This window comes from Cetorhinus maximus, chromosome 20 (assembly GCF_964194155.1).
Source record: "Cetorhinus maximus chromosome 20, sCetMax3.hap1.1, whole genome shotgun sequence".
Lineage (NCBI taxonomy): Eukaryota > Metazoa > Chordata > Chondrichthyes > Lamniformes > Cetorhinidae > Cetorhinus > Cetorhinus maximus.
The window spans coordinates 47,424,316-47,448,149 of record NC_135898.1 but is presented as its reverse complement, the minus strand read 5'-3'; the positions used below and the strand labels follow the sequence as shown (position 1 = coordinate 47,448,149).

General features: G+C 40.8%; 1 protein-coding gene across 2 annotated transcripts in view; it reads left to right on the top strand.

Moving 5' to 3' along the window:
- Positions 1-23,834, top strand: part of plce1 (phospholipase C, epsilon 1) — a 368,859-nt gene that overhangs the window by 287,131 nt on the left and 57,894 nt on the right. For both annotated transcript variants that reach the window (XM_078566023.1, XM_078566021.1), the window contains 12 exons: positions 1,538-1,720; positions 1,806-1,923; positions 9,050-9,209; positions 11,252-11,374; positions 11,560-11,696; positions 13,191-13,423; positions 15,164-15,225; positions 15,812-15,977; positions 17,203-17,310; positions 17,413-17,529; positions 17,620-17,778; positions 20,877-21,006. In XM_078566023.1, coding sequence (XP_078422149.1) covers positions 1,538-1,720; positions 1,806-1,923; positions 9,050-9,209; positions 11,252-11,374; positions 11,560-11,696; positions 13,191-13,423; positions 15,164-15,225; positions 15,812-15,977; positions 17,203-17,310; positions 17,413-17,529; positions 17,620-17,778; positions 20,877-21,006 — 1,696 coding nt within the window. The remainder of the gene's footprint in view (positions 1-1,537; positions 1,721-1,805; positions 1,924-9,049; positions 9,210-11,251; positions 11,375-11,559; positions 11,697-13,190; positions 13,424-15,163; positions 15,226-15,811; positions 15,978-17,202; positions 17,311-17,412; positions 17,530-17,619; positions 17,779-20,876; positions 21,007-23,834) is intronic.

Below are 23,834 nucleotides of genomic sequence, written 5' to 3'. Positions count from 1 at the left end.
TACTACATCAGCCATCCTCTGGTCTTTGAGAATCTCACTTTGTGGCAGTCCTGTGCTGTAGTAGGTCCAAGTTTACAGAGCTACATTGAGACTACACAGACTAGCTAGCAAATTTCCTGAGAAAGATGGTCTTTAAAAAGCAAGTATCACATGAGAAAATATAGATCAAGCAATCAGAAGAGACTTTCATCCTAGCAGTCTGGGTAGGATTTGAACCCAGATCCCAGACGCAAAATGCCAGAGTGTCTCACACACTTCCCCGACAGGAGTTTCTGTAATTCTTCTTCCATAGTTTCAGCAGGTCAATGCCATCATTTGATGTGCTTACAACAGGGACTGCATGTTATAATTACATTACCTCAGCTGAGGATGAGCCCAATATGATCGTGCTGTAATATTCAAAGACTTGAGTAAATATAATAAATAGTCGAAGTTCAGCTGCACACACTATTGATATTAGCTACATGTGGGATATTTTTCCAGATCAAGTCACCATTTTTATTTTAAACTCCTTTTCAAAAGTAAGACTGGAGTCTCCTTTTCCAATATTTTAAGAGGGATTTAATCATGCCAGACTGAATTGTGAAAGGCAATCTGTGATAATCTAAATATTGTCCTCTAATTTAATCTAAACACAGGATTAGTTTTATGACAATTTTACTGCAAATTGAACCATTACAAATTCTACTCCGTGTCAAGTGGGGGTCATGTGCAATCCACTTAAAAATCTATGATAGCAGTACCAAACTTGTGTGTATGGAACAATTATTCAGATAAATCAACTGCAAGATATTGGAGTTGTAGCTGTTTAAAAATGGTTATTCATTTATTTGACTTAATATGGAATGTTACTTGAAATCTATAAAGATGTCACACTCCCTGGTTCTGTCATTGGGTAAAATCAGGAACGTTAACTTTAATTCTGTGTGTGTGTCAGCAGAGGGGTGGAATTATGAACAGTTACCTGTAGTTAGCCTTTACCTGTGAAACTACAAAGTAATATGAGCAACATGAAAATTGAAGATTAAGGGAAAGCTAGATTAGTACATGAGGAAAAAGGGATGGAAGGATTCTTTTTATTTCTAATTTTTTATCCTTTGAGATTTGGGCTTCACTGAAAAGGGCAGCATTTGTTGCCCATTCCTAATTGCCCTTCAACCAGGTGACTTACATTTCAGAGTCAACCACATTGCTGTGGGCCTGGAGTCATATGTAGGCCAGACCAGGCAAGGACAGCAGATTTCCTTCCCTAAAAGATATTAGTGAAGCACGTGGGTTTTTATGATAATTGATGATTTAATTAATTGAATTTAAATTTCACCAGCTGCCATGGTGGGATTTGAACCTATGTGCCCAGAGCATTAAGCTGGGTCTCTGGATTACTAACCCAGTGACATTACCATTACCGCTACACCACCATCTCCCTCTGGTGATAAGGTGAGCTGAAGTAAAGTGGGTGGAGCATACTCACCAGTAGAGACCAGTTGTGCCAAACCTGTTGCTGCACTGGAAAATTCAATGTATTTGTTTCATATAGGAGGAAGGCAAGTTTGAAGGACCAACATTGGCTCAGGTTATTGAGCTCTTTGGAGGCAGGCGATGGATCAGCAGAAACACAACCACAGCAACTTTGAACCGAAACACTGAAAAATCCAGCCTGCAGCGTAACAACACACTGGGAATGAGCACAGCCAAAAAGATAAAGAAATCATTAATCAGGGTAAGAGACGGCACTGCCCAAAGTCAGCGTCCGTGTTTTTCTGTGATCTACTCTAACTGTAAAACTTGCATTTTGTTTTGCACAGGGAGAGAGTGGGGACATCACTGATGAGGAAACCTGTGCACGTAAGTCCCGAAGCTACAAAGAATCTCGAAGCAGGAGTGGCTCTGATCCCGCAGACTTTGATGAACAAGAAGAATCAGGTAACAAATTTTTACCATTAATATCTGTTGTGTATTGCACTAAGAAGAACTCACAGCAGGCAGCCATTATTGAATTAATTTTATTTACACTTCCCCAACAGAGAGGGCAGTAGAGAGGGGAGTAAACCAAAATGCTCAGATCTTGCAATATACGCTCCACACTGGGAAAAAATACTTATACATTAAAGTGTAAAATGGTACACTTACCTAATTCCTAAAATGCAATATTACTAAACAAACATCAACAAGACCTGAAATTTAACAGGTTCTGTTGCCTACTTGTTTCTACTGTAATCGCAACCAAAACACACATGACCGATGCTGCCAGAGCGTTTCACATGTAAAAAAAATGTTTTTCCTTAACAGCAGCATGTGTTTAACAAAAATATCATTTGACAAAGAGTAATGAAAAGAACAACTTATTTCTTCTACCTTCCTACATACTTTCAATTCTGGCTTCTTTCTCTTTTTGTCTGGGTAACTCCTTCCATTTCTATTAGTTTGACCGTGCTCCCTGAATATCTCTGATTGTGTCAGCTCTGAACTTTGACTGCCAAATCCATTTAATGATTGGGACTATGACATTTATCGATTTGGCTTAATCAAAGACCATGACTCACTTTGCTCTACTGATGGATTCTGTGATACTGGCAAACTTTCAGCTTCTTTTTGACTTTCACTTTGGGCTGTAGGAGGAATTTGGACTATAGGAGGTTTCTCATGCTCTCCCTTTGTCAGTTTTCATCTTTCAAGCAAATGATCAACATGACATTGATGGAGTCTCTCTCCAGTCTTCACTGGATATGTGAATGCACTTGGTCTCTTTACCACAAGTCCAATCGCATACTTCTCCTTATCACCTCAGTAGTTTTTTCACCATGACCTTCTGACCAGCACTGAACTCTCTAAGTTTCATGCTCATCTTCATCCTGTCTTGCTTTTCTCTTACTTGCTGTCAGGCTTAAGCAAACTAAACCTTGTCCTAGGAGTGTGTTTAAACACTATCTCGTAAGGTGAGCAACCTGTTGTAGACTCTGGGATTATTCTGTAAGAGAACATAAAAAATTGCCTAGCCTGTGTCAAAGAGAAACATGGAAATTACTGCCTAGCTTGTCACCTAGCAAATACTTCTGCAAAGACCTCTTCAGAATCTGCACACTTTTTTCTACAGCACCATTCATACTGGATAATATGGTGATATTAATGCATTTTACACCATTGTTACTCAGAAGTATTTTGAAATTTTCTGAAGTAAACTAGACCATTATCTGACACAAACATTTATGGCAACCCATAAATTGCAAACCAACTTCTTGAAACTTCAATAGTTTTTGCACTTGTATTGGAATAGACTCAATATTTATCTACTTGTTATTGCTATCACCCAAAATGAAGTACTCTTTCCCTTCCATTTCAAAGAAATCAACATATACTCATTCCCATGCTTTTCTTGTGTTTGACCTTGAAATGAAAGGAACCTTGGTTGGATCATTTCCCATTGAGACACACTTCACAACTTTTCACGAACTCTTCACTTCTCTGTCTACCTTTGAATACCAAAAATAGCTTCTTGTTACAGCTTTCATATGGGCTATCCCTGTGTGTTCTTGATGAAGTTCCTCCAAAAATCTCTCTCTAAATGTTGGTGGAATAATAATTCTTAAACCCCATACAACACAGCTTTGTTCTACACTCAGGTCATTCCTACTTGTGAAACGCTCCTGCAATTTCTTATCATCAAACTCTTTAAACCAGCCATTCATGAAATAATTGACCACTTTACTAAGCATCACATCCTTGCAAGTTTCTTCACTAATTTCTCTAGCAGACACTGGCATATCATTTGTGTGAAGTAATTCACAGGTAACTCTGTGGCTCGAAACGAATCTGTCTTCACAGGAAATCTCAAAAGAACATCTACATTTGCATTATCTGCTAACTTACAATATTTAATATTGTACTGATGGACCATGAAAATCAACACCCGCCTCTGAAACTGTGCTGAGCTAGGGATTGGTACTGTCTTCTTTCAAGCAGAAGTGATTGTAAGGGCTTGGTGTTCAGTTAACAAGGTGAATTTCCTACCATACAAGTATTTGTGGAAATTAGTAACACTATATATGATCACTAATGCCTCTTTCTCAACTTGAGTAATTTTACTCTAACTTTGTTAAAGTACATGAAGCATATGTGACCGGCTTCTCCACACCGTCTTCAATTATGTAAGATAACATCACACTTAATCTCTGTGGTGAGCCATCGCATGTTAAAACCAATTTTTTCTTCAGGTCATAGCAGGTCAAAACAACATCACTAGCCAGTACTTTCTTCACTTTTTCAAACACTTTCTGACACTCCACAGACCATTCACAATTTATTCCATCTTTGAGCATTTGATACAGTGGAGCGAATGTGAAATCTAAGTCAGGGATGAACTTAGAATAATACAAAACAATCCCTATGAGTGTTCTAAGTTCTTCTTTGTTCTCTGCTTTCAAAATCCCCTTGACCTTCCCTTGCATTGGGTGCATACCTTCACCATTTATTTGGTGACTCAGGTATGTTACACTTGACATCATGAAGCAACACGTGCTGTTTAGCTTTGATGCCTTATTCTCAAAGATGATCTAGGACTTTATCTGATGTTACAATGTGCTCCTTCTCTATCTTACCGCTAATTAAAATGGCATTTAAGAATAAGCACACTTTTTTCATCCCTTATAGTACCGGATGCATGCTGCTCTGGAACACTGCAGGAGCAGTCGACATCCCAAATGGTTATCTTACATACAGATATAACCCATTGTGTTTGAATGTTAAACAGTTACTTGCTCTTGTGAGTCAGTTCTATTTGCAAATATGCATTTGACAAATTTATCTTAAACACCTTTCCATTGGCTAAATTAGAAAACAAATCTTCATTGGTAGACGGTGGGTAAGTATCATTCTCAATCACCTTATTTACCGTTTGTTTATCATCTTCACAAATCCAAACGGATACGTCTGCTTTTTCAACTTCTACAATGAGTTGCAGTCTATTCACTGCTCTTCGCTTTAACTGCCCCTGATCTTTCTGATCTATTCAGTACTTTACTTACTGCTCCTAATTGTGCATAAGCCTTGCAAAATGTCAGCTGTACATTGTCCTTTATCTTGACTGCAGCCTTGTGTTGCCTGATTTTATCATTTAGTCCTCCTTGCTCAAAGAACACTTTGTACTCTCTTAGTATTCCTCAATATCAGACGTACACTTACTGATCCCTATTGCAAATAACTCAGCCCAGTTTAACCTAAGCTAATTCCTCCCCATCAGGGAGACCTTGTTCCCTTCTACTACTGCCAATGGCAAGTGATAGGATGTATCATTTATTCCACCCAAACCCTGGAATACTGTTATTGGAATAACTAGTTAGTTTCACACCAGTTTTTCAGAAGGGAATGTGACTTAGGGACTACTTGTACTGTCATTCCGATGTAACAGACACAACTGCAGCTATATCATTGATGGGAGTAAGTTGTGAATCTTTGACTCATTTCTACTAACAGTGCTGCGATTATATCTCATTGCTCTCATCTACTATGTTTTTCTTGCTCTCTGACTGAGTACAACTTTTGATCTTCCTGCTCAATAACATTAACTTCTCTTTCCATATCTACCATATGTGCATTTGAGGGTTTCCAGACTTGAACTAACTTTAGATCTACCATGACCTCAACCTGCTGCATGGCTGTGACCTGTAGCTTTACCATGACCTTGAGCATTACTGTTTCCTCTACTCCTGCATGCCATCTGGATATGACCGGGTTTCCCACAGGCAAAGCACTTTGACTGGGAATGGGGGCATTTAAATGGTTGGTGGCTACCATGGCAACAGTAGCATCTACATTTCTGACTCTGAGACTATGAACTTTGCCGTGGCCTGGATTTCTCTGAAATCTGGTGGACCTGCCGGCTCAGGAAAAGAACTCCCTCGCAATTTGCAATGATCTCTTTCTGTCATTTCCATGGCTGTGGCCTCATTGCAGGCCTCCTTCACACGAGCATATTGCCTTGGCTCACAAGCTTGGCCTGGATTTTATTGTTGTTTCGGCCTCCTGTGAACACCTCTCTAAGGTCGAATTCTAAGATTGTGCCATATGTACAGTGACAAGAGAGTTTCTTTAATTCGAGAATGTAATCTGAAACAATCTCAATTGTCAATTGCTTCCTTTCATGGAATGTAACTCTGTGCAATTTCATTGCTAGCCATGCCATAATGAGTCCAGAATCTCCTTGATTTCAGAATGGTCCATAGTACTGGGCAACATCGGTTACACACCAGATCAAAAGCATCTGATCCCATCATGGTGAAGAAAATATTTACTTTAACCTCATCTCCTATTTTATTTGCTTTCAGCCAAATATATAACCTTCATTTGTAATTAGACCAGTCCACTTTGTTAGGGATGAATTCCCCCCATTAGACCCAAATATGCCTTCAATGCCATTTTTTTTCAGTTATGTGCTCTGCTGACTCACTTTGTACCTCAATACGATGTGCTAATGGAGCAATCTTTCAAACATCCCAAAATCAACTTTAAGAGTTTCAGAAAGTGTGTCATAATGTTCATCAGTTCTTAATTTCTCAAATGAAATGTTTAAAAGATCTATACTATCTTTGTTTCCATCTTTCTGTTGTGTGTTGCACTGAGAAAAACTCACCATGTGGATTAACAGCAGACAGCCATTATTGACCTAACTTTATTTACACCTCCCCAACAAAAGAGGGCAGCAGAGAGGGTAATATAGCAAAATGCTCAGATCTTGTAATACACTACAATACTCACGGGTTCTATGAAGCAGCTCATGCCTAAAATAATTAAAGAAAATCAGGGAGAAAGCTGAAGTTAACATTAAAGAAACTCTTTTAAAAAAAAAAGGGCTGTACTTATGATTGAAAGGTATCAAAAGTTAACATATTATTCAGCAAAGGCATTGCTATGGTTGGCTGGTTGTGTTTGGTAATGTGGGGCGGGGGTGACAGGATGCTGTGGTTGGCTGCTTATGGTAGCGAGGACTGTGATTGGCTAATTGGTTATGCCAATTGGCTGGCTGTAGCAGGCGGCTTTGGTTGGCTGGCTGTGACAAGGTGTTTCTGGTTAGCTGGTACTCTGTGCATCAGTACTGCTTTCTGTGTAGCTGCCACCTGAGAGTCTGTGTTAAGAAGAACGGCTTGCACTTATACAGCACTTTTCACAACCACCAGACATTGCAAAGTGCTTTACAGCCAATGAAAGACTTTTTGAACTGTAGTCACTGTTGTAATGCAGGAAACACAGCAGCTAATTTACATTCCGCTAACTACCACAACTTGTAATGTGATAATGACCAGATAACCTGTTTTAGGGATGTTGATTGAGGGATCAGTATTGGCAAGGACACTGGGGATAACTCCCCTGCTTTTCTTCAAAATAGGGCCAGTGGGATCTTTTACATCCACCTGAGCAGGCAGGTGGAGCCGCAGTTTAACATCTCATTTGGAAGACGGCAACTCTGACAGTGCAGCACTCCCTCTGCTGCACTGGAGGGTCAATCTTAATTTTTGTGCTCAAGCCCTTGTACGGGACTTGAACCCACAAACTTGTAATTCAGAGGCAAGCATGAATTTGAACTGAACTGAGCCATGGCCGATAGTTTGTAGATTTAGTGCTGTTCTCTTAAACCTGGGTCTTTTTAATTTAAAAATTGCTGCTCTTCCACTTTTCAACAAGGCACAGATCAATGTTGTGTATTAACATATTCAGCAAGGAAGGATCAATGTTGTGTTGAAACATATTTAAACAGGGGAGGGTTCAGTGTTGTGTATTTGCATATTAAACAGGGGAAGGATCAGTGTTGTGCATTAAAAAGGGAAGGGGTCAATATTGCAAGTGAACATATCAAACAGGGGCAAAAACAAAAATACCTGGAAAAACTCAGCAGGTCTGACAGCATCTGCGGAGAGGAACACAGTTAACGTTTCGAGTCCGTATGGCTCTTCAGGGGAGCTTGCTTGATGCGTTCAGAGCTGGAGTGGATGCTGCTAACTCTCACAGCTGCCCAGTAGTCACTGTCTGTTACAAAAACAAAAATTGCTGGAAAAACTCAGCAGGTCTGGCAGCATCTGTGGAGAGGAAGACAGAGTTAATGTTTCGAGTCCGTATGACTCTTCTTCAGTCACTGTCTGTTACTTGATACATCTGCCTATTTAATGCATTGAGCCACCTTGAAATCCAGGCAGAAACTTGTCTTGCTGAACTGTGGCTACTGATTTGCCATCTGTTTGCTGTGTGTGGGAGACTGGAGTGGGAGGGGGGAGGAGAGTTCTCCACTGGATGGAAAAGCACCACAGAACAGGTAAACCAGACCAATGGGAATTTGGAGCAATAGACTCTTACTAGTATATGCATTCTGTCTAATTTGAAATCAATGACCTGTGCACAGTGCAAATTACTGCTTTTATGGATCTTTTAATCCATTTTCTGTCTCCTAAAGCTCAAGCCTTATTTTATTCTGCTAACAACAGATCTAATTCCTCCATCTCCATTTCCATCAGATTCTGTGCAATGCTCTGATACCAACTCTGCTAGTCTACTTCCCACTTTATAATTTAAACTCCGCACACTGTGCACAACTGTTTACCTTGCCTCCTGTATATAGTGTTTTATGAAGGGAAAGATGGATGTGGAGTTAGTCTCCATCAGTGGATATTAAAGCTATTCAGATCAAGGTCTTTAATAATAATTTGGACAAATATCTGGTGAGTATGGGGTTGGCAGTTATGAATAATTTGTGGAAGGCAATGGTTCCTGTGCTGGTTGGCAGTGAGTACAGTAATAGGGTTTAGTGCAGAAATGCAATGTTACATTTCAGTGCTAATTTGCAAGATTTGATTGCAATGTTAGATTGATATTCTTAAAATCAAAGTTTTTCTGTTTTTAACAAAGTCATTAAGTTTTGTTGCTTCAGAGAATGAATAAAATTGATCAAGTTTCCCAAAACTTGTTGTATTTCGTGATGTTTGAAGTTAGAACTTGAAGAAGGTAAAATTATAAGCATTATCTATTTAATCTATTGGACACGTTTACCCTTTCAATGCCTTTTTAGATCTGAGCATCCCAATGGGTTCTCCTGGTTCCTATACACTCCCCACAAGAGCTCGTTCTCTCACCACCCCATGTTCCACCTCATTGGGCCCTCCAACATCAACTCCAGTGAGGCCCGCCTCCTCTCCGGTCCTGTCAACTGTCAACAAGGCCAAACCTGGGTAAGAGAAAAATAAATGGTCATGATATTCTCTCACATTTTGCTATTAATACAACACTTATCCTGATAAGATTAAATAATTCATGTGTAAAACAACTTTAAAAACTGCGGAGAAAGCCAAAGCAATTTAAACCAATTGTGTTGCAAAGTCATTGTTTATTTGCAAATATAATTCATTATTCACTGGCTATTCGGAGGCTAGCGTTATGAGGCGAGACTTGAGATATTAAGAGTTCATACATGGGGGCAGCCAAGGTTAAGAGAAGATTTAAACTGAGAATTTGAAAATTATAAAATGTTTTGAAAGGGTAAATATGAATCACTGTCCCCTTTGTTTAAAGTGTCAATGAAGGATCAATATTGTAGATAAGAAGTTGGGAGAAATTGCTTTATTCTGAGAATTATTGAAGAATAGCATTCTTTGCCACAGGCAATTGTCCACCTTATCATCTTTTAATGGGAAAGTAGATAAACATTTGAAGCTGAATATAATACAGGCTGCAGTGGGAGGACCTTATCAAGACATGATGAGCTTAATAGATGCCTTTTGTGCTGTAATCTTCTATCGTTAAATGATTATAGTGTCTGCCAATAGATAAAGGACTCCATAAGTTGTGCATCAGGTATAAACAAAACTCAAGATCATCTATATTTAACTTTGTAAAGTTCAACAATATTTCAACATATTTGAGAAACAGCAGCTAATTGTCATGTGGGAACATGGTTATTAATATATTTAATGTAGTTATGTTCTATTATGACATCCTTGCTTATTAGCACTATATCTCAGGTCACCATGATTATCCTTGCCAAACTAGTTGCCTCTTCAAAACAGCTGAAAAACTACAGTAGAACTTTTATTAGTCGTCATAATGCAGGCAGCTCCCATATGATAACAGAAACTAACAGATAAGCGAAGTTCCTCAGAAGCAAGGATCTATCTGATTTTGGGCTTTCTTTGCATTGAATTCCATTAAATCAGCTCCAGAATAACTCAACAGAAGCTCATTTTTTTTTAAAAAAAGCAAAATACTGCAAGTACTTTAAAACTTCTTTAAAACAGATAATGCTGGAAATATTCAGCAGGTCAGGCAGCCTCTGTGGAGAGAGAAACAAAGTTAACATTTCAGTTTGAACTTTCATCAGAATTGGAAAAAAAATGAAAATGTCACAGATTTTGAGATCATCTCTTATGTCATTTAGCCTCTCCTGGCTTCCATCCTATCACAGGCCCTTTCTTTTGTTCTTTACCCCCTTCCCCCTTCCCTGCCTCTCTATTTCATAACTCAGCACTGCCTTGAAAGAAAAGCATGCCTCATGCTGTCTTTCACATGGAAGACTGACAGCCACAAGTCAAGGTTACAGACTTTCTCTGTCGGTCCACTCAATAAGGTAGAATGTAGACTTCAATAAATCATAGGAGTAAACACACAGAAAATGCACCCATCCTACAATAATGGAATGTCAAACAATAACACAATCTCTGCTTTTCAATTTTTGGAATAAATGAGAAATGATTAACTACAGTTACAGATTCCTTGTGCAGTATCGCTTTGCTGGCTACCTCCAGATCTTAGTTAGCACGATACATTGGCCACCACATATGTACCAACCATCACATATAGCAGGAAAATCCTATTCATGCAAATTCACCCACTATATGCGATGGAAAATGTATCACAATAGAACAAAAACAAACAGACCTGTGTTACAGGTTATTAATATCTTATAGTTTAACAAATACCTTGCTGAATTTAGCTCTGAAGCTTTAACAATTAACAACTTCACCAAATTCCTTTCATGTAGATGAAGTCTCAAGTGTTATCATGGCTTTACAGTGCTGAATTCTTTCAGGTCCTACTTGACCTGGCATTGCAACAGCTAACTGAAGGCATATTTTACACTGATAATATGCATTGAGGCTGACATGCTGCAGAGTCCAAGATAATAGGATTTTTACTCCGAGATAATCACCGTCCACTTGCTGTTGTCCTAACTGTTTTATGTTTGTTATTTAATACTGTTTATTTGGAACCCACTTAGGACAAGAGGGAGTAATAGCTGGCATGGACGTGTGAAAGGAGGGCTGAAAGGATTCCAAGACTTCATGGTCTCGGATAGCAACATGAGCTTCATTGAATTTGTTGAACTTTTCAAATCATTCAGGTAAATATGATCACAATGTAAGACTGAAATATTTCCACCATTTTCATTTTGATGAGAAGCTAATTAATGCTAGAAAGCAGACACTGTAACTGGGCTTAAAACCCAACTGTTTGAAAAATGTTCTTATCTGAGTGGATTGTTAATTCATGCTTAGTGAGTGTGTATGTTTTTGTTTGTGGAATTAGTGTACGAAGTCGGAAGGATTTGAAGGATCTCTTTGACATTTACTCTGTATCGTGTAACCGTTCTGGCTCAGAATCCACCCCACTGTACACAAACCTAACCATAGATGACAAGATCAGTGGGCTGCAGCCTGACCTAGGTCAGTGATCTCCAGCAATGTTACTTTGATCATTTACTTGGTGCTTTTATATGCCATATTGAAGTTTGTAACGTTAAAGGGAAATAAACTTTGTGGCAGAAATGTTCAGAATATTTGTTTGTTTAGCAAGACAGTAAACAATGAGTTAAACCCCACACCAGTGCATCATCTGCACCTGACATACAAAAAGCAGATCTCTTCCAGCTCTTACTCTTATACAAGGCTTAATTGCCAATCAATTTGGTTGGGACTTTCTGGCCCCGTCATGGCGGGACCCGCCGCAGGAGATTTGGCAGCCCAGCCAAAAGTCATTGACTTTCAGCAGGACAGGACGATCCCAGCCGGGCCAGATAATCCTGCCCTTTATCCTCAAAGGGCTCTGTTGTACATTAGGACCTGGCTATAATGTTGTTATTGGGAATCTCCAAAAAAAAACTTTCCTTGTGCAGCAGACAGAGCTTCTGGGAGAATGGCCTGACTATTATATCCCTTTCTAGCGAATAAGTTAATCTCCCTTGGCACTATGGCTAAATGCAACCCACAGTGCATTAATGAGCCACAAGCATCTCAAGGATTTGAGCATCGGTCCCTGCTGGCTAGCTGATTTCACTGGGGTGGGTCTGGGGTTGGAGGGGGTGGGGTTTTGGCAGCAGTTGGCATCAGCATCTTTGGTTTTGGGAGAGGGAATTTCATATCCAGTCCTTTCCTCACGACCTTTTATCTCTTCATTTTCCAAACATTTAACCTTTTTGAAAGCTGTTGTGGATTTTCTGCTTCCACCATTGTTTCTGATGGGATATTTCATGTCCTAGCAATCCTCTTCAGAAAAGTGTTCGTCTAACATACATACCCCTTTATTACTTAACGGAAATGGTACATGCAATGAATGAGGAGCAGCAGGAGGGACAGATACACAGAGAGGAGGAGAAAGACCAATATGTACACAATGATAGAGAGAGACATACAGAGAAAGAAAGAGCAGGAGAGACAAATATACAGACAGGAAGTGGCATGGGTGCACAGAAGATAATTGGAAACAATTAAATGTTGAACTTCCCATTGGTGAGGTTATTATCAAGCGCTTATCCCAATTGTACCAAATTTGTCCCATTGGTGTTTAAAAGAGATTTTCATCTGTCTATTTTAAAAGATAAACCTTCTGTTAACAGAGCAAATTGGTACCAGTAGCTAAATGTTCATGTAATAACTGCTGCCAATAATTATTCTGTGCTTCTTCTTTTAAACCCATTTCATTTTTGACTGAGCACTATGTCCATCTCAGTCACTTGGAACAGTAATTATAAAATGAATATTAATAAAGTTAATTAGAGTAAATTACTTTGAGGAAGAAAGGTCACAAAACTTTTAACAAGAATTGATTCTAATTTGTGTTCAGATGTTTAACTAAAAAGCAGTTTAAACTATATTTTTAGTGGTCAGCATTGAGGTATAATTAATAATAAAGAATAATAAATTCTAATCTTGTCTATCTAGACCTTTTGACAAGAAACGTATCTGACCTTGGTCTGTTTATAAAGAGTCGACAGCAAATATCAGACAATCAGAGACAGATTTCGGATTACATTGCTGCTACTAGCATAGTCACCAATAGAGTGGAAATTGCTTCCCTGGGAGAGAGTGGAATGGGAATTCAGCAACTGAATGACTTCCTGGTAAACTGTCAAGGAGAGAACCACACGTACGATGAGATCCTCAGCATTATCCAGGTTTGTGAGATTTGTTGAACTAAAGCAAACAATTACGAAAGCAAATTATATGTTAACCTTTATTACAAAAAGATTAAAGTATAAGATATCATACTGCAGTTATTGAGGGTCTTGGTAAGACTGTGACTGGAGTAGTGTACAGCTTTGGCCTCCTTACCAGAGGATATGTCTGCCTTAGAAAGCGAGCAATGAAGATTCACAAGATTGGTTCCTAGGATTAGGGGGGCATTGTCCTATGAGGAGAGATTGAGTAGACTAGGCCTATATTCTCTGGAGTTTAGAAGAATGAAAGATGGTCTCATTGAAATCTATTAAATTTTTAAGGGTCAGGGTCATGACAGGTTGCTGGAAGGATGTTTTCCCTAGCTGGGGAGTCTAGAACTGTTGGGTCACAGTCTCATAATAAGATGTTAGCCATTTAGGACTGGCATGAGGAGAAATATCTTTGCTGAAAGAGTTGTGAACTTTTTGAATTTTCTACCCCAGAGGCCTCATTTAGCATATTCAAGATAGAGGTCGATAGATTTTTGGGTGTCATGGAAATTAAGGGATACAGGGATGGTACAGGAAGGCGGAGTTGAGATAGAAGGTCAGCCATGATCTTACTGAATGGCAGAGCAAGCTCAAAGGGCTGAATGGCCTACTACTGCTCCTATTTATTATGTCCTTAAAGATACCTCAGCAAAGTATGTAAAACAGGAGCGTACATCTGAACTGGACACATTTGAGTAGTGTTGCACTGACTTTACACATGTGTAAGGTGTGTCTCCAAAATGCAATGGATATAAATGCACTGATTACTACAGTATTGTTATCCTCTTATCTTCTGTGTTAGCCTCCTGATGGATGATATTTACATGTTTATGCACTTTCCCGTCGTATTATGAGGTGAAATGCTTACAGGAGCGGTGAATGGAAGTCCTTTTCCATGTTGCACTCATTGGCAACACAAGATGCTTGAAATGAAATGGAACTTTTTCCAGAGTTACCCTTGCTAAGTAGTCAAGGCGATTACAGGAGAGCATCTCGTGTTGCTCCAGTGGATGCTCTCTATTTTCTATTCAGCCGATCATTATGCCGTTCACATTGAGATTGACAGATAAACATAAATCGTGCTTAACCTGAAGGCAGTTTTGTACTGTAGATTTATGCCACCTGGGAGTTGGATGAAAATTGCCAACTACTTTTACATGGGACCCATGACAGCAGATAAAGAGATAGAGAAGATCCTCTCACCCCGTCAGCCAGAACCCACAAGAAAGAGGATGTTTTGTTAACCTTGGGTTGTCCAAACAGTAACCTGCAGCCAACTTGAAGCCCGAGACCTGGCAATCAAGCCCTTCAAGTCCATGCAACTTAATCTTGTTTTACACATTTTTCTCATTCACTGGTTTGTCCTGCTGGGAATATAGTGAGTCTGAAGATTTGGAAAGGGTCCCTTCTGGCACTGTTGTCTGTTAAGCCAGTATGAGTAGGGGTGACTTCTGATAACCAACAAAAACATTTATATGAGGCCCTCAAGGCTCCACTTTACACACCAATGGAGCCTACAGACAAAAAATCCAGCACTAACCTATTACAATATCCAGTAGCAGTAGTAGACATGATAATGAATTCTATGAAATAATGCATTTTATGATTATTTTTGTAGAATACCACAATGCATAAACTTGATGTAACTCTTTGCATCAGATAAACAGTGCTTTGTATTGGAAAAGTAATATATTCATTCCCTCTTAGAAATTTGAGCCATCTGTCAACATGCGCCAACAGGGATTGATGTCATTTGAGGGCTTTGCAAGGTAATGCATGGTTTTGTTAGACTGCTATTTGAGAAAAGGCCATTAAGCCCATACACACTTGGCCGCATCCTTTGGCTGGTTCCAGCCATCTGCACTAACCAGTATTTTATCAGTGTTGACCAATCATCTTTTCATTCTGGCCATTTTTCATCTTGAAGGCTCGACTTTTCATCTGCTGTCTGTAAATGAATGAAAGGTCGAGCCCTGGTCAAGGAGTCCTCCAAAATTACCACGCCCACTACCACCAAACACCTTCCCTTTCAGATTCCAAGAGCTCACCACAGCCCCACACTCTGACAGGCAGTGTTTTGGCATGGGCTGCTGCCGATTGATAATTCATGTGCAGGATTTTCCCAATGTTCATGGTTCTTTCCCCAGAGCAGAGAATGAGGTGTGAAATAGAAGTGGGCTGAGTGGAATGTAATGGAGAAAGAGAAACAAGGGGAGTAGTAATGCTTATACATATTTTATAACATTAACAATATCTGAAAACAACTTTATTGTGTTTATATAAAAGGTGCTCTGTAACTTTTATATGCTGGGTTTTAATTGTATACATGTACATTTTACAAAATACTATATTCAGGTTTCTAATGGACAAGGAGAATGTTGCTTCAAAGAATGATGAATCCCAAGTTAATGTTGAGGATTTACAGTATCCGCTTTCATATTATTACATTGAATCCTCTCATAACACTTATCTCACTGGGCATCAACTTAAAGGAGAATCCTCAGTGGAACTTTACAGCCAGGTATCAGATATTTAATACCTGTCTCTCCTCCTCCTCTAGTGTATCGATGTCTGTTCCCACTTGTTTGTTCTATGTACATTTCAGTCTCTCTTTTTTGCCTTTGTCTGTTTCCTGCGTCTGTGTCTCTCTGTCTGGCTGTCTATCTTTTGGGGTGAATTTTACAACCACCCGCCGGGTGTGTTTTTGGCATGGGAGGCAAGTAAGATATGATGGGCGACAAGCCCATTACCTTTGTGACCACCCCTAACCCGTTCCTCATAATATGATAGGTGGGTAAGGCACCCACTAGCCTGCCTATCCTTAGGCTTATTAGGCCCTTAATTGACCAATTAAGGGGCAATTAAAGGCTTAATTCTGCCTCCACTGCCATAAAACAGTTGGCAATGGAAGGCGGATGAGAAGTGGACAGGCCATTTTTTTCACTAACTTTGGTGAACCTCCTTTGGGGGCGGTGCCCTGTGCGTATTGAGGCACCTCTCAAGATGGTGCACCTCCCTCTCTTTGTGCCTCCCTCCCTGGCTTCCAAAACCCGACTGTCCAGCCCCCATCCATCCCTCCCTAGGGCGCCTGACCCTTTCCCACCCAAAAATCCCAGACTTGCCCAAGTCCAGAATCCATGCTATCTTCTTTGTGGGACTGCTCGCAGTTCCAGCAGTCCCCACTACTGAGTTTTGGTGTTATTAGGACTGCAAGAGCTGCCGGCCAATCTGATTGGCCGGCTGCTCTTGAGGGTGGGGCTTCCTTTGATTGGGAGGTGGAAGCTTTTTTTAATGGTCAGAAAATTAAATGTTTTATTTATACATCAGGTACAGAATTCACAAAGTATATCCTTTCGTCTCCATTTCCCAGTGTGCATTGGAGGAGCAATCCTGTCACTCATTCCAAGTTTCCTTTGCGAGAATTTATTTATTTGGTTTCACACTTGCAAACACACCAACATCGCTCACGGCTTCAAATGCCTTCGTGGCGTCATATTTAGGCTGCCCGTGGCTTAATATCATTGCAGGACAGCCTCTTTTAGAGTCGATCGCTTTGCAAGCAATATGCCCCCACCCCCATAAAATTCACCCCCTTGTTCTTTCTCCCTGGCTCTCTATGTCCCTTGCCTCTATTTCTCTCCCTCGCGCTCTCTCTCTCTCACTCACTCTTTCTCTCTCGGTTTACACACGCTTCATGAAAACTCCATGACTTCCCCAGTTAATTAGTATCTCTTTCCCATATTCAGGTGCTGTTGCAGGGATGCCGGAGTGTAGAGTTGGACTGCTGGGATGGAGATGATGGCATGCCAATCATATATCATGGGCACACTCTCACCACAAAGATCCCATTTAAGGTGCAATTCGATTTGGTTGCTTTTGGCTTGTGTGTTAAAAATGAATATCCGTCAATGATTGTCAGTCTCATAGCCATTCAAATTTTGTGTTTTCCCTTGCAGGATGTTGTCGAATCGATCAATCGCAGTGCCTTTGTAAACTCTGAGATGCCAGTCATTTTATCAATAGAGAATCACTGCTCACTGCCTCAGCAACGGAAGATGGCAGAAATAGTTAAGGTAAGTATGACATCTCTCCAGGAGCAGGTGACCAGTAGCAGCTGCTGGCTGAGCTCAAACCTCCATTCACGGAGCTCTCTGTTTCTTTAGAATGTATTTGGAGACAAGCTGGTGACAAAATTTTTGTTTGAGAGTGACTTTGCGGATAATCCAATGCTCCCATCAGTGTGGCAACTCAAAGGAAAAATCCTCCTCAAAAACAAGAAACTGAAGGCCCATCAGACTCCAGTGGATATTCTTAAACAAAAGGTAAACTTTGTTTGAACTTTCAGGTAGGTTGAAATGATAATTTACATTACCTGCTAGTCTCAAAACATCGTCATGTTGGTGTATTTTATATCTATTGATATCAGATGCTGTTCTGAAAGTCCAGATGAAACCATGGAAATGCTCGTTATCACCCTACAGGGTGATCAGACAAGGAAATGGAGGAATAGAGATTTGCTTTGAGCAGTAGCGCAAAGTGGGTTAAAGTTTGATGGAACTGAAAATCAGTGGGCCGCAAAACATGTGCCCTGTGCCATACCACCCAAGACAAATTTCTACCTCAGTGTGTCTGAAGCTAACAGGACAGATTTTCCTGTTCCTGAACTTGGATGTATTGAATTAATTCGGATCAACACATAGAGGAAAATCAGGCTGGAGTGATTGCACACCAGTATGTGAGTCCATCTTTTACATCCATTCATTGAAATGGACCAAAGAGGAAGGCAGGCAAAGCCTCCTCCATTGATTTTCACCCATGCTCCATATCCAGGCAATCCAGTGACTCCTGGCAAAGGAACAGGAAAATCTGCCTCACTGTTTCCCTACTGAAAATTCCATTTCAAACAGCTGGTCACCCGAGCTGGAATTGAAGCAAATTCTCAGGGTGGCCAGTGTTGCTGTTGGGACTTTTGAACAACTCAGTGCAACTTAACGGGTTTGGGTCCATAATCCATAACTCCTCCTACTAAAGCAATAAAGCTTCAAGACCAGGCCTTGTGAAGGAAGTGAAAAATCTCACACTGGTGCTGTTAGGAGTGCTTCCCTGAGGACATTGGGGGTCACAGGAAAGATACCTTTACTCTGCAGACGGTTTATATCTGACTTGGAAGTGATTGATGCAGATTCTCAAGGACAACGGGAAAAGTGTTCCACATCCAGTGCTCACACCTTGTTAAGTATCAACACACAGCCTAAGCCTTTAATTTTTTTTCTTTATTCCTTCATGGGATATGGGCATCGCTGTTAAGGCCAGCATTTGTTGCCCATCCCTAATTGTCATTAAGAGTCAACCACACTGAAGTGGATCTGAAGTCACATGTAGGCTAGACCAAGTAAAAATGGCAGATTTCCTTCCCTAAAGGGCGTTAGTGAACCAGATGAGCTTTTACAACATTTGATAGCTTCATGGCACCATTACTGAGACTAGCTTCCAATTCCAGATTTTTTTTCATTTATTAATTGAATGTAAATCCCACCAGCTGCTGTGCTGTGATTTGAATACGTGTCCCATTCATTAGTTTGGGCCCCTGTATTTCTAGACCAGTGACCTTCCCAAAAATCCTCTAAAATGCTGAAGCCTATTATTAAGGAAGTCTTAACAATACACTTAGAAAATCAATATATGATCAAAGTCAATGTGGTTTTATGAAAAGATATCATGCTTGACAAATTATTAGAGTTATTTGAAGATGTAACATTTTTTAAAAATTTATTCGTTCATGGGATGTGGGCATTGTTGGCTAGACCAGCATTTATTGCCCATCCCCAGTTGTCCTTGGGAAGGTGATGGTGAGTCGGAGATGTCAGTATTTGTAGAACGCTTACATTTCCAAAAGGCATTTGATAAGGTGCCGCACAAAGGTTATTATGCATGATAAGGGCATGGAGTTGAGTGCAATATATTAATATGGTCAGGAAACAGCATGGGAATAAACAGGGCTTTTTCAAGTTGGCAGGCTGTAAATAATGGAGTGCCACAAGTATCAGTGCTGGGGGCTCAGCTATTTACAATCTATATTAATGACTTAGTCCAAGAGACCGAGAGTAACGTACCCAAGTTTGCAGATGATACAAAGCCATGTGGGAATGTAAGCTGTGAGGAGGACACAGAGGCTACAGAGAAATATAGACAAGTTACGTGAGTGGACAAAATGTGACAGATGGAGTATAATGTGAGGAAAGGTGAGGTTATTTAGTAGTAAGAATAGAAAAGCAGAGTATATTTTTTTAAAGTGTGGAACTTCTAAATGTTGAGTTTCAGAGAAACTTGGGTGTACTTGTACAAGGAGCAGAGAAAGTTAGTATGCAGGTATAGCAAGCAATAAGGAAGCCAAATGGCAAATTGGCCATTATTGCAAAGGAATTGGAGAACAAGAAGAAGGAAGTCTTACTACAATTGTACACGCCTTTGATGAGACCACACCTGGAGTTTTGTGCACAGCTTTGGCCTCCATATCTAAGGATATACTTGCTTTGGAGGCAGTATAGTGAAGCTTCACTAGATTGATTCCTGGGATGATGGGATTGTCCTGTGATGAGAAGCTGAGTAAATTGGATCTATACTCTCTGGAGTTTAGAGGCATGAGAGGTGATTTTATTAGAAACATGCGAGATTCGGAAGAGGCTTGACTAGTTGGGCACTATAAGGTTACAGTTTAATAACAGTGTTGGCCAGTTAGCACAAAGGTGAGGAGAAATTTCTTCACTCAGAGGGTTGTTAGTCTTTAGAATTCTCTACATCAGAGGATTGTGGATGCTCCATCACTGAGCATAATTAAGGCTGAGATGGACAGATTCTCTGCTCCTGCTCGTAGTTCTTATAGCCTTGATATTGTGCTGCTTTTCCCTCGTTGCCAATGAACTTGAAGTAAATGCAGAATGACTTACAAATAAACTCTCTAAATCAAGTTCAGTCATCTTAAACATTGTAGCCCTAACTCTGACCCCTGCACCCTTTCAGTTTGGCTACCCTACAGGGACTGTGGGATTGCTGATTTTACATTGCTTCCGGGTTTCTCTCAGTCCATCAAAGCTCTGAAAGAGACGTCATTTGAAGCCTTTGTTGCAGCATAGTAACAGGAGTAGCCCAATCAGTCCCTGAAGCTGTGGCATTATTCAGTTGGGTCATGGTCGATCTGTATCTGAACTCAGTCTACCCACCTTGGTTCTGTAACACTTAATACACTTACCTGACGAAAATTAGCAATCTCAACTTTGAAATTTTCAAGTGATTGCAGCCTCAACAGCTTCTTAGGGGAGAAAGTTCCAGGTTTCCACTTGCTGGCGTTTTATGCTTGTCTTCGTACTTTGTAAGTGAGTGGCAGATATTGCTGTACTGACAGATGTGTTATATCCTTTAGGCACACCAGCTAGCAAACCTTCAGGCACAGGCCAGTAATGGTGGCCCAACTGGCTCGGCTGCCCCCAACAATGATGAGGAAGATGATGAAGATGATGACTATGACTATGACTATGAATCTCTCTCCGACGGTACAAAGCATGTTGTGTTGGATCCTTTTATTCTTGATTTGAAATGATGGGTGAATTTACGGGGGAGGGGGTTTAGAGGGGTGGGGGGTGACGTATTCCTCAGCCTTCCCCCGCCCCAGACGAAAAGTTAGCCGGCAACACATCAGCTTTAAATCTGGCTGCACCACAGCAGTAACACACTGAGGCAGCCTTAATGAGTTAAGAGTGGGACTTCTGCCCCTCAGGGACAGGAAGTCCCACCCTCGAGAGCTGCTGGTCAATCTGATTGGCAGGCAGCTCTGTAGTCCCAACAGCACCAGAAAACAGTAGTGGCCACTGCTGGGACTACAGGGAGTGCTGAGAAGATGGATACTGGACTCAGGTAAGTCCAGATATTTTGTTTGGGGACCTTTTCGTGACCCCAGCGAAGAAGGGGAGGGGGTTGGGTGTCAGGTTTTAGAGGCTAGAGGGAGGCATAAAACGGAAGTACCATCTTGTGGGTTTGCCCCTGATGGGCATAGCCCCCCACCTTCACTTCCCCCAAAGGAGGTATAACCCCCACTCCCTCCTGCCCACCTTTAGCCTGGGCTACTTGGCTTTCCTCTGCCTTCCCCAACCACATGTATTTTTGCGACAGTGGTGGAATGAGGTCCTTTAGTGGCCATTAATTGACCACTTAAAGACCTCACTAAGCCTAAGGCTGGGCAGGCTGCTTGAGGCCTTATCTGCCCCTTATAATATGGGGGACAGGTCAGGGTGGGCTAGAAGGCGTTGGGCTGGCCACCTGTTTTATTTTACGTGCCCATCCGCCTTCAAGTACACTGGCAGGGGAGTGGGCTGGGGAAGGGCCTGGGGGAGGGCTGTAAAATTCACCCCAATATCTTTGGTTAAACCAGAAGAGCTGTCTCATTCTCACCTACCTGAGGGGGTACACTGCTCGTTCAGATTAACAATCTTGGGAATTGTGTGTATTATATCAGTATGCTATTATAATAATCTCCCACTCCTTGAGATAGTTAATGATAAAGCTATCAACAAGATTAAGCAAAGTGGGAGAATTATTGGTGCTTTAGAAAGATCACAATGCAGAATGAATAAAAGTGTGAACTGAGTGAGTAGAGCTTGATTTCTCGCCACACTGCACACGGTATGATCACAAGACAGCCTGTAGTGCTAGAAAATGAATGCCCACAGTTATCCACATGGACTTTCCCAATCTCAGAAACACTGTCAGAGGCCAGTTAGGACCATAGATGGATGAATCATCCCCACACAAAGGCAGGTTAGGCAGAATTCAGTACCTTCCCTCCTCTGGTTCTGAGGAAGATTAGCAATGACTGACCCTTCTCCCCATAGCCCCCCCCCACCCCCCCCAACTCTGAGTCAGTGAAAGGAGAAATGAAAATATACACAGACTAAGGAGTATTATTTACTTTTCCACCCTCCTTATATAATCTAATCTACAGCAACAAAAGCTAGCATTTAAATAATGTCTTTAATTTAGGAAATTGGTACATGGTGCTCCACAGGGGTGTGGATTGGATGAGCATCGTCACCTCAGAAATATTAGGAGAGGTGACTGAAAGCTGGGTGAAACAGGTAGGTTTGGAAAATGGTTTTTAAAAGGGGATAGAGAGGTGGAGTTTAGGAAGGGAATTCCAGAGCTTTGGGCCTAGGCAGCTGAAAGCATGGCCACCAGTGTCATAGACTCATAAGTTCACAAAAGGGGCAATTTGGCCCATCAAATCCATGCTGGCTCCCTGTAGAGCAGTCCAGTCAGTGCCATTATCCCGCTCTAGCACTGTTGCCCTGCAAGTTTATTTTCCTCAAGCACACTTCCATTTGCTTTTGAAATCGATTGATCATCTCTGCTTCCACCACCCTCGGAGGCTACAAGTCAGTGGTCATTACCACTCGCTGTGTTAAAAAGTTCTTCCTCACATCTTTTCCTTTAATCTCTTGTCGAATACCTTAAATCTGTGTCCCTGAGTCCTTGTACCATCAGCTAATGGGAACAGCTTTTCTTTGTCTACCTTATCTAAATCTGTAATAATTATGTGCACCTCTGTCAACCCCCTCTCGACCTCCTTTGCTCCGAAGTTAACAACCCCAGCTTCCTCAACCTAATCTTGTAGTTAAATTCCCTCATCCCTGGAACCATTCTGATAAATCTTTGAAACCTCTCAAAGAGTGTGGTGACCAGAACTGGACACAATACTCTAGTTGTTGCCTAACCAGAGCTTTATAAAGGTCCAGCTTAACTTCCCTGCATTATTACTCAATGCCTCTATTTATGAAGCCCGAGATCCCATATGCTTTGCTAACTACTCTATCAATATGTTCTACCACCTTCAAAGACTTATGGACAAGAACCTCCAGGTCCCTCTTTCTTTGCACACTCTGTAGAACTGTGCCATTAATTATATATCGCTTCTCCTTATCCATTCTGCCAAAATGTACCACCTCACATTTCTCTTTACTAAGTTCCAGCTGCCACTTGTCTGCCCATTCTGCTAGCTTACATATGTCATGTTGCAGTTGATTTGTATTCATCTTCACTGTTTGCCATACCTCCAAGCTTGGTATCATTGGCAAGTGGTGAAATTTTGTTCTGCATTCCATTCCACATATATATATATATATATATATATATATATATGTCAAAAAAAGAAGTGGTCTGAGCACTGAACCTTGGGGAACACCATTGTCTACCATCCTCCAGCCTGACAAACAATCATTTACCACAACTCGCTCTTTAAGCCATTTTTTTATCCAAGCTGTTTTTCCTGCAAAACGAACTTATGTTCTGCATTTTGCAAGGAGAGAAAAATCGTGTTCACAGAAACAGC